Here is a 9,960-nt window from a genome sequence, read left to right as displayed (position 1 = left end):
TTGGTATGTAACCATGGTGTCATATATAAAATATGGTAGCCAAATTGTACACAGCTAGGTCCCAGATGGTGCCCAGGTAATCCTTTAATCTTTTGGTTGAAGAATAGTGCAGATACTTATCCTTGCTATCTGGTACAGGGTCTGGAAGGGGAATGGAGGGGGGAGGCTGGAGAGACCCCCAGTACAATGCTTTGTCATCCGAGGGTAGAAATGACTTGGTTTTCATATTTCCAACAGAATACAGTGCTCACTCCAACAGCGCGGCGCTCCCTCGGCACAGCTCCCCCCGGGGCGGCGCAGCGCTCCCTCAGCACCGCAAGTGAATTGTGCGCAATTTATCGCCTGAAACAGCAGAAAAATTGCCAACTTGCAGCGTGAGCGGGACAGTTACCCGAGCGGCCGAAGAGTTGGCTTAAAGTTGCAGAAGTTAGATTTGTGTTTTAACAACAGGGTTTTTTTTTCTGCAGTTTTCAAGTTTCGTTTTAAGGTTTTGTTTTGCGGAGGTTTTGCCCCGGGTGAGGGAGGGACTGCTCCCCGCCCTCGGCAGCCCACAGCGACCCCGGGACAGAACCGCAATCTCTTTGTCCGTCTGGGCAGCGTTGGATCGACGGGCGAGCCCAGGTGGGGAGCGGCGCCGGGCGGCTGCTGGAGGGGGCGGGGGTGCGGTCCTTCCCGCTCTCACACCACCCCCCGAACTCCCGGGGGGGGGGGTCCTCCTCCCCACTCCTCCTCCCTCCTCACCCTCCTCCCTCCTCCACCTCACCCCCCTCCTCACCCCTCCCTCCTCCTCCTCACCCCCTCCTCATCCCCTCCTCATCCCCCTCCCTCCTCCTCCTCACCCCCCTCCCTCCTCCTCCTCACCCCCTCCTCACCCCCCTCCCTCCTCCTCCTCACCCCCCTCCTCACCCCCCTCCCTCCTCCTCCTCCCAAACACCCCCCCTCCCTCCTCCTCCTCACCCCCTCCTCACCCCCTCCCTCCTCCTCCTCACCCCCTCCTCACCCCCCTCCCTCCTCCTCACCCCCACCCCCCTCCTCCCCCCTCCTCCTCACCCCCCCCACCCTCCTCCTCCCACCCCACCCTCCTCCTCCCCCTCCTCCTCCTCCCCCTCCTCCTCCCCCCTCCCCTCCTCCCCCCACCCTCCTACCTCCTCCCACCCTCCTCCTCCTCCCCCCACCCTCCTCCTCCTCCCACCCTCCTCCTCCCCCCCTCCCCCCTCCTCCTCCCCCCCTCCCCCCCTCCTCCTCCCCCCCTCCCCCCTCCTCCTCCCCCCTCCCCCTCCCCCCCTCCCCCTCCCCCCCCCCCCCCTCCTCCTCCCCCCTCCTCCCCCTCCCCCCCTCCCCCTCCCCCTCCCCCCCTCCCCCTCCTCCTCCCCCTCCCCCCCTCCCCCCTCCTCCTCCCCCTCTCCCCCTCCCCCCTCCTCCTCCCCCTCCTCTCCTCCCCCTCCCCCCCTCCCCCCTCCTCCTCCCCCCTCCCCCCTCCTCCTCCCCCCTCCCCCCTCCTCCTCCCCCCTCCTCTCCTCCCCCTCCCCCCCTCCTCCTCCCCCCTCCCCCCCCTCCCCCCCTCCCCCCTCCTCCTCCCCCCTCCTCCTCCCCCCTCCCCCCCTCCCCCCTCCTCCTCCCCCCTCCTCCTCCCCCTCCCTCCTCCCCCCCTCCTCCCCCCACCCTCCTACCTCCTCCCACCTCCTCCTCCCACCCTCCTCCTCCTCCCACCCTCCTCCTCCTCCCATCCTCCTCCCACCCTCCTCCCATCCTCCTCCCACCCTCCTCCTCCTCCCATCCTCCTCCCACCCTCCTCCTCCTCCCACCTCCTCCTCCCACCCTCCTCCCACCCTCCTCCTCCCACCCTCCTCCTCTTCCCATCCTCCTCCCACCTCCTCCTCCCACCCTCCTCCTCCTCCTCCTCCCCCCACCCTCCTCCTCCTCCCCACCCTCCTCCTCCTCCCCCACCCTCCTCCCCCACCCTCCTCCTCCTCCTCCTCCCACCCTCCTCCTCCTCCCACCCTCCTCCCCCTCCTCCCCCTCCTCCTCCCCCTCCTCCTCCCCCCACCCTCCTCCTCCTCCTCCTCCTCCTCCCCCCACCCTCCTCCTCCCCCCACCCTCCTCCTCCTCCTCCTCCTCCTCCCCCCCTCCTCCTCCTCCCACCCTCCTCCTCCTCCTCCTCCCACCCTCCTCCTCCTCCTCCCACCCTCCTCCTCCTCCTCCTCCCACCCTCCTCCTCCTCCCACCCTCCTCCTCCTCCTCTCCTCCTCCTCCCCCCACCCTCCTCCTCCTCCTCCCCCCACCCTCCTCCTCCTCCTCCCACCCTCCTCCTCCTCCCACCCTCCTCCTCCTCCCACCCTCCTCCTCCTCCCCCTCCCACCCTCCTCCTCCTCCCCCTCCCACCCTCCTCCTCCTCCTCCCCCCACCCTCCTCCTCCTCCTCCCCCCACCCTCCTCCTCCTCCTCCCACCCTCCTCCTCCTCCTCCCCCCACCCTCCTCCTCCTCCTCCTCCCACCCTCCTCCTCCCCCTCCCACCCTCCTCCTCCTCCTCCCCCCACCCTCCTCCTCCTCCTCCTCCTCCCACCCTCCTCCTCCTCCTCCTCCTCCTCCTCCCACCCTCCTCCTCCTCCCACCCTCCTCCTCCTCCTCCCACCCTCCTCCTCCTCCTCCCACCCTCCTCCTCCTCCTCCTCCCACCCTCCTCCTCCTCCTCCTCCCCCCCTCCTCCTCCTCCTCCTCCTCCTCCCACCCTCCTCCTCCTCCTCCTCCTCCCACCCTCCTCCTCCTCCTCCTCCCACCCTCCTCCTCCTCCTCCTCCCACCCTCCTCCTCCTCCTCCCACCCTCCTCCTCCTCCTCCTCCTCCCACCCTCCTCCTCCTCCTCCTCCCACCCTCCTCCTCCTCCTCCTCCTCCTCCCCTCCCACCCTCCTCCTCCTCCTCCCCTCCCACCCTCCTCCTCCTCCCCTCCCACCCTCCTCCTCCTCCCCTCCCACCCTCCTCCTCCTCCCCTCCCACCCTCCTCCTCCTCCTCTCCCACCCTCCTCCTCCTCCTCCTCCTCCCACCCTCCTCCTCCTCCTCCTCCCACCCTCCTCCTCCTCCTCCTCCTCCTCCCACCCTCCTCCTCCTCCTCCTCCCACCCTCCTCCTCCTCCTCCTCCCACCCTCCTCCTCCTCCTCCTCCCACCCTCCTCCTCCTCCTCCTCCCACCCTCCTCCTCCTCCTCCTCCCCCTCCCACCCTCCTCCTCCTCCTCCTCCCACCCTCCTCCTCCTCCTCCTCCCCCTCCCACCCTCCTCCTCCTCCTCCTCCTCCTCCCCCTCCCACCCTCCTCCTCCTCCCCCTCCCACCCTCCTCCTCCTCCCCCTCCCACCCTCCTCCTCCTCCTCCCCCTCCCACCCTCCTCCTCCTCCCCCTCCCACCCTCCTCCTCCTCCCCCTCCCACCCTCCTCCTCCTCCCACCCTCCTCCTCCTCCCCCTCCCACCCTCCTCCTCCTCCCACCCTCCTCCTCCTCCCCCCACCCTCCTCCTCCTCCCCCTCCCACCCTCCTCCTCCTCCCCCTCCCACCCTCCTCCTCCTCCCCCTCCCACCCTCCTCCTCCTCCTCCCCCTCCCACCCTCCTCCTCCTCCTCCCCCTCCCACCCTCCTCCTCCTCCCACCCTCCTCCTCCTCCTCCTCCTCCCACCCTCCTCCTCCTCCTCCTCCTCCCACCCTCCTCCTCCTCCTCCCACCCTCCTCCTCCTCCTCCCACCCTCCTCCTCCTCCTCCTCCTCCCACCCTCCTCCTCCTCCTCCCACCCTCCTCCTCCTCCTCCTCCTCCTCCTCCTCCCACCCTGCTCTTCCTCACACAAACCCCCGTCACTCCACCTCACCCCCTCCTCACCTCCCTCAACACCCCCACCCCTCCCGCCGTGGTGGGACGGGACTCCAGCCCTCTCCCACCTCCGGGGAGGGGCTGTTCGGTTCTTCCGCTGCGGCTGAGGCGCTCGGTGCGGCGGCGGCTCCCGGGACAGGGAGAGGGGCAGAGGGAGCCCGTGAGCGGCACCTGCGGCGGCCGAGCGCAGGTAGGCGGCGTGTAGTTGGGGGAGGGTTTGGGAGGGGAAGGGGGTGGGAATTCCCGGCTAAACTGGCTCCGAAGGACTTGTCTCCTTATTTGTTTTGTCTCCTCAGGTCGCTCCGGGCGGGGAGAGGCGACGCCGAACTTTTACCCAAACTTTTTTCGAACTTTTATCCAAACTTTTTCTCTCCTTGTGTGAGGAGGGGGGAGAAGTTTTTGTTTGGTGGCGATGGCGAGCGGGGGTTACCGGCCTCCCGGGAACACCACCGACTTCCTGGAGGAATGGAAGGCCAAGAGGGAGAAGATGCGAGCCCGGTTTGCCGCCGCTACCGGTGCCAACAGCGCCGGCAACTCCGCCGCTAACGGCGCCGCCAACTCCGCCGATTCCGGACCCAACCGTAACGGCGGGGCGCCGCCGGTGAGCGAGCTAAACAATAACAACAACGGCGGCGGCAGCGAACGGGCGGCGGTGCCACCGGGAACGGCGAGCGCCGGCGGCAGGGCGGCTCCTCCGGCAGCGCGGCGCGGCGACGAGGAGGGGAGAAGCGGCGAGGGCGCCGCCAGAAATTCGGCGGCGGACGGAGGCGAAGCGGAGCCGCCGCCGCCGGTTTCTGCTCCCGCCGCCGCCGCCGCCGCCTCCTCGCCGCCTGCCTGCCCCAAGAGCAAGGAGAAGAAGAGCTCGGGACCGAGCGCCCGCAAGGGCAAGGGGCAGATTGAGAAGAGGAAGCTGAGGGAGAAGAGGAGGTCCACGGGGGTGGTCAACATCCCCTCGGCTGAGGTAAGAGCGGTCTGTGCCCCCAACCCTCCCCCCGAATCCCCAACTCACCTAATCCTTCCCCTTCCACCCCCAGCCCCCCCGATCCCCTTCCTCCTCCCCCCCAGCCCTCCCCATCCTCCACCCCCCCAGCCCTCCCCATCCTCCACCCCCCCAGCCCTCCCCATCCTCCACCCCAGCCCTCCCCATCCTCCACGTCCCCCGATCCCCTTTCCCCCACCAGCCACCCCGATCCTCCACCAGCCCCCTTCCCCCCCCCAGCCCCCGGATCCCCTCCTCCCCCCCCCCCCCCCGGATCCCCTCCTCCCCCCCCCCCCCCCCCCCCCAGCCCCCGGATCCCCTTCCCCCAATTAACATCACTGCAATATATTTGCATTGGGGGCATCTCTGAGAATCTTCAATAGTCTAATTTTTCTGATAAATGAACCTTGTGAGACATCCTGTGGGTTGTGAGTGGCACTATATAAATGCACGCTTTCTGCTTTTATCAACTAATGCAGTTAAGTCATCAGCACATTAAACTTCTTGTTGACATCGAGGTGGTGATGTTGGGTCTTTCAAAGAATGTTCAGGTAGACAAGTCCCCAGGGCTTGAGGGGAGTTCTCCCAGGTTATTGAGAGGAAGTTGCTGGGCCCTTGACAGAGATCTTTGTATTCTCTTTGGCCATAGCTGAGGTCCCAGAGGACTGGAGAATAGCCAAGATTCCTCCTTTTGTTTAAGGAGGGCAATAGGGACAGACTAGTAAATTATAGGCTTGTTAGCCTTGTGTCCAGTGGTAGGGAAATTACTGGAGAAACCTATTCTCGGGGATAGGTTTGTACAAGTCTGGAAAAGCATGGATGTGGGATAGTCAGCAGGCCTTTGTGTTTGGGAGGTCCTCTCTCTCAAATCTGAGTCTTTGAGGAGGTGATGAAGATGATTGATGAGGATCGGGCAGTGGATGTTGTCTACGTGTACTTTGGTAAAACATTCAAGAAAGTCCCTCATGATAGGCTGATCCAGAAGACTAAGCCATATGTATCCACAGAGACTTGGTAGATTGGGTTCAAAATTAGCTTGGTCATAGAAGACAGAGGGTAGTGGTGGAAGGGTGTAATTCTGACTGGAGGTCTGTGACCAGTGGTGTACCACAGGGATTAGTACTGGGACTTGTATGTAAAAATGATTTGGATGAAAGTATAGGTGGGCTGATAAGTAGGTTTGTAGATGACACCAAGATTGGCAGAGCTGTGGATAGTGAGGAAGGTTGTCAAAGGATACGGTATGGGCAGAGAAATGGCAAATGGAGTTTAATTCAGACAAGTGTGAGGTATTGCACTTGGGAAGTCAAATGTAAGAGGAACGTATACAGTAAATGGCATGGGTGGATCTTGGGTGTAAGTCCAGAGATCCCTGAAAGTGACAGCACAAGCAACACAAGAATAAGCTTCCATCAGTCGGGGCATTGAGTATAAAAGTTGGAAGTCATGTTGCAGCTGTATAAAATGTTGGTTAGGTCACATTTGGAGTATTGTGTGCAGTTCTGGTCACTGCATTACAGGAAGGACATGGAGGCTTTAGAGAGGGTGCAGAAGGGTTTTAGCTATAAGGAAAGGTTGGATGAACTTGGGTTGTTTTCTCTGGAGTGTCGGAGGCTGAGGGGGGACCTGATAGAAGTTTGTAAGATTATGAGAGGCATATGTAGACAATCAGATCTTTGCGCCAGGGTGGAAATGTGAAGTACTAGAGGACATGCATTTCAGGTGAGAGGGGGAAAGGACAAATCTTTATACAGAGAGTGGTGGGTGCTTGGAATGCACTGCTAGGGGGTGGTTGTAGAAGCAGGTATGATAACAACGTGTAAAAGAGATTTGGATGTGCACAGGAACAGGCAGGGAATGGAGGGATATAGACTCTGTGCCGGCAGTTTAAATTGGCATTGTGGTCGGCACAGATCGTGGGCCAAAGTGCCTGTTCCTGTGCTGTACTGTTCTGTATTTAGGCTGGTTATGGTGTTCCCAGCCTGGTCCAGGATGAGTGCCTTTTCACCTGTTTGCTGCATTTTTCTGAAGGTTAAGATGATGAAAGGCATTGATTGGGTGGATAGTCAGAGGCTTTTTCCCAGGGCTGAAATGGTTGCCACAAGAGGACACAGGTTTAAGGTGCTGGGGAGTAGGTACAGAGGAGGTGTCAGGGGTAAGTTTTTTACTCAGAGAGTGGTGAGTGCATGGAATGGGCTGCCGGCAACGGTGGTGGAGGCGGATACGATAGGGTCTTTTAAGAGACTTTTGGATAGGTACATGGACCTGAGGAAGATAGAGGGCTATGGGTAAGCCTAGTAATTTCTAAGGTAGGGACATGTTTGGCACAGCTTTGTGGGCTAAAGGGCCTGAATTGTGCTGTAGGTTTTCTATGTTCTATGAGTCCTTTTGACTCATTGTAAAGCTAACCCAATAAATCCTGTTTCCAGTGCCCTTTCCCCAAAGTACCGCTTGTGTTTCCTTTATACCTAATCAATTTATTTTAAAAATTTGCTATTGGATTCTCAAAAGTTTATGCTGATCATATATTTTTGTTCTCCGAGGGTCTGCATTCAGTCTTGGTATGATTAAAAGATGCTGTTTAAACTAGACTAACATACTCTCTCAGGTCCTGGGTGATGGGCTCCCCAATCTGCCTCTCTGTTACTCTTAATACTGAGTCCCTAAATCCAGGTGATTGGTGAATTTATAACACGTTGCCTGCCTGTATGTTACCCTGGCTGTTCACAAACCAGCTGCTATACTTCCAAGATGGTAATCGGCTCACAAGCAGTTTATTCTGGTTTTGAAAGATGTATAAATATCGCTGTATTAATTGAATTTTCACCGTGGTTGGGGGTAATTTTGCAACTCCATCTTAGATTGAGTCACAAGTCTGCAGATGCTGGAAATCCGGAGCAACACACAAGATGCTGGAGGAACTCAGTGGGTCGGGCAGCATCTGTGGAGGGAAATGGACAGTCGACATTTTAGGTTGAGACCCTTCCTCAGTCACAACATGTACTCCCCTCTGTTCCTCCTACTGGTTCCCCTCCCCACCTCCTTCCCTTTATTCCATGGTCTGCAGTCCTCCCCTAGCAGATTCCCATCCTCTTCAGTCCTTGCAGCTATCACTTCACAGCGTCTTGCATCATTCCCACTCCCCTCTCCCCCACCTGCCTATCATCCCCTTCCCACCTGGATCCACCTATCATCTGCCAGTTCTCGCTTTACCCCTTCTCTCTCTTCTCCCCCCCCCCCCCCACCTCTTCATACCAGCTATCTCCCCTCTTTCTTTCCAACCCAGATGAAGGGTCTCGATCGGAAATGTTGACTGTCCATCTCCCTCCACAGATGCTGCCTGGCCCACTGTGTTGCTCCATCTTAGATTGGGTACCTAGTTCACTAACACGGAAAACTCAGATCAATGATATGCTAATTCCCTGTCGATGTTATAACCTTTATTTCTCTGAGCGTCTGTTGCTTGGTTATCTGCACTACGTCCTGTTTTCAAAAATTAAAAAAAACCTGCAGATGCAGGAAATCTGCAACAAAAATTGGAATTGGTAAATTGGTTTCTTGTTTTCACATGTACTGAGGTACAGTGGAAAAACTTGACTTGCGTACAGTCCATACAGTGCATTGAGGTAGCACAAGGGAAGGCAATAGCAGAATGCAGAATACAGTGTTGCAGAGAAAGTGCAGGGAGACAATAAGGTGCAAGGTCATAACGAGGTAGATGGTGAGGACAAGAATCCATCTTATTGTACTAGGGGACCATTCAATAGTCTTATAACGGCGGGATAGAAGCTGTCCTTGAGCTTGGTGGTACGTGCTCTCAGGCCTTTGTATCTTCTGCCCGATGGGAGGGGGGAGAAGAGAGAATGTCCGGGGTGGGTGGGGTCTTTGATTATGTTGGCTGCTTTACCGAGGCATCAAGAAGTGTGGACAAAACCTGTTCATTCTGTTTCTCTCTTCACAGATGTTGACTGTTCTGCTGAGTGTTTCCAGCATTTTCTGTTTCAGGCACTCTTTTTTAACTTGGTGAGAGGTGTGATCGTATTAAACGTCGAGATGAAATTGAAATATTTTCAAGAGAGTGCTGTAGCAGTTGGATAATTCACATCAGGATTATCTTCAGACTTCAGGAAGTTATTAACTTTTATCAGTTCTGTCCTGTAAACCTAGACTGTTTAGAATATACAGCAAACTACCAGCTTTTCAGTTTTTTATCTATTTCAAAGGACTGAGGATTGAAAGAAGCCAGCAAAGAATAAGCAAAAAAAAAGTTGGACAGTAAACCAACAAGAATTCAGCACACAGGCTGCAAGACGCACATCTCCTTTGAACTTCTCACCTCTCACCTTAAATGTATTAGACATTTCAACCCTGGGAAAAAGATAACGCCTGTCTACTCTCAATGCCTCATAATTTTATATTGGGTCTCCCCTCAGTCTCTGCCGCTCCAGAGAAAACTACCCAAGCCTGTCTTTTTCCCAAGGTTGGGGGAATCAAGAACTAGAGGGCATAGGTTTAAGGTAAGAGGGGAGAGATTTAATAGGAATCTGCGAGACAAGGTTTTCACTCAGAGGGTGGTCAGTAGATGGAATGAGGTGGTTGAAGTAGGTACATTAACAATATTTAAAAGGTACTTAGACAGGTACATGGACAGGAAAGGTTTAGAAGGATATGGGCCAAACGCAGGCATATGGCACCAGCTTAGATGGGTTTCTTGGTCGACATGGATCAGTTGGGCCAAAGGGCGTCTTTATGTGCTGTATGACTCTATGAAAACTCTTGTATGGTTGGGAAAAAAAATCGGAAAAGTTAATGTGTGTCCCTCAGGAACGGGTAAAGGGGAAACTGTAATGGGGAATAAGGAGGTCTGTAATAATTGTGTGTGTTTTCACAGTACGATGTATTGCAATCCATACAGAGATTGGAGGGAGCCAAGGAGCTAATGACAGTGAAGAACTTTGGTAATTGAAATTAGTAACTAAAAAAGGACTGGAGAATTCACTGGGACTAAGTGGTTGCATAGAGAGTGGGTGCATTGGTAGTGATCTTTTGAAAATATGTTTGATTTTGTAGTTGTCCTCGTGGCTCAGAACCTGACCACTGCTGTTCAAGACAGGAGGAAGCGAGAGAGAGAG

General features: G+C 57.4%; 1 protein-coding gene across 1 annotated transcript in view; it reads left to right on the top strand.

Moving 5' to 3' along the window:
• The first annotated feature begins 3,810 nt into the window (after positions 1-3,810).
• The window catches only part of pawr (PRKC, apoptosis, WT1, regulator), a 143,747-nt gene continuing 137,597 nt past the window's right edge, over positions 3,811-9,960 (top strand). The window contains exons 1-2 of the mRNA XM_052030630.1: positions 3,811-4,039; positions 4,146-4,810. Of these exons, the coding sequence (XP_051886590.1) occupies positions 4,262-4,810 (549 nt within the window). The 5' untranslated portion in view covers positions 3,811-4,039; positions 4,146-4,261. The remainder of the gene's footprint in view (positions 4,040-4,145; positions 4,811-9,960) is intronic.

This window comes from Pristis pectinata, chromosome 15 (assembly GCF_009764475.1).
Source record: "Pristis pectinata isolate sPriPec2 chromosome 15, sPriPec2.1.pri, whole genome shotgun sequence".
Taxonomy (NCBI): Eukaryota; Metazoa; Chordata; class Chondrichthyes; order Rhinopristiformes; family Pristidae; genus Pristis; species Pristis pectinata.
Note: the sequence above shows the minus strand (reverse complement) of the source record. Positions and strands in the feature narration are given on the sequence as shown.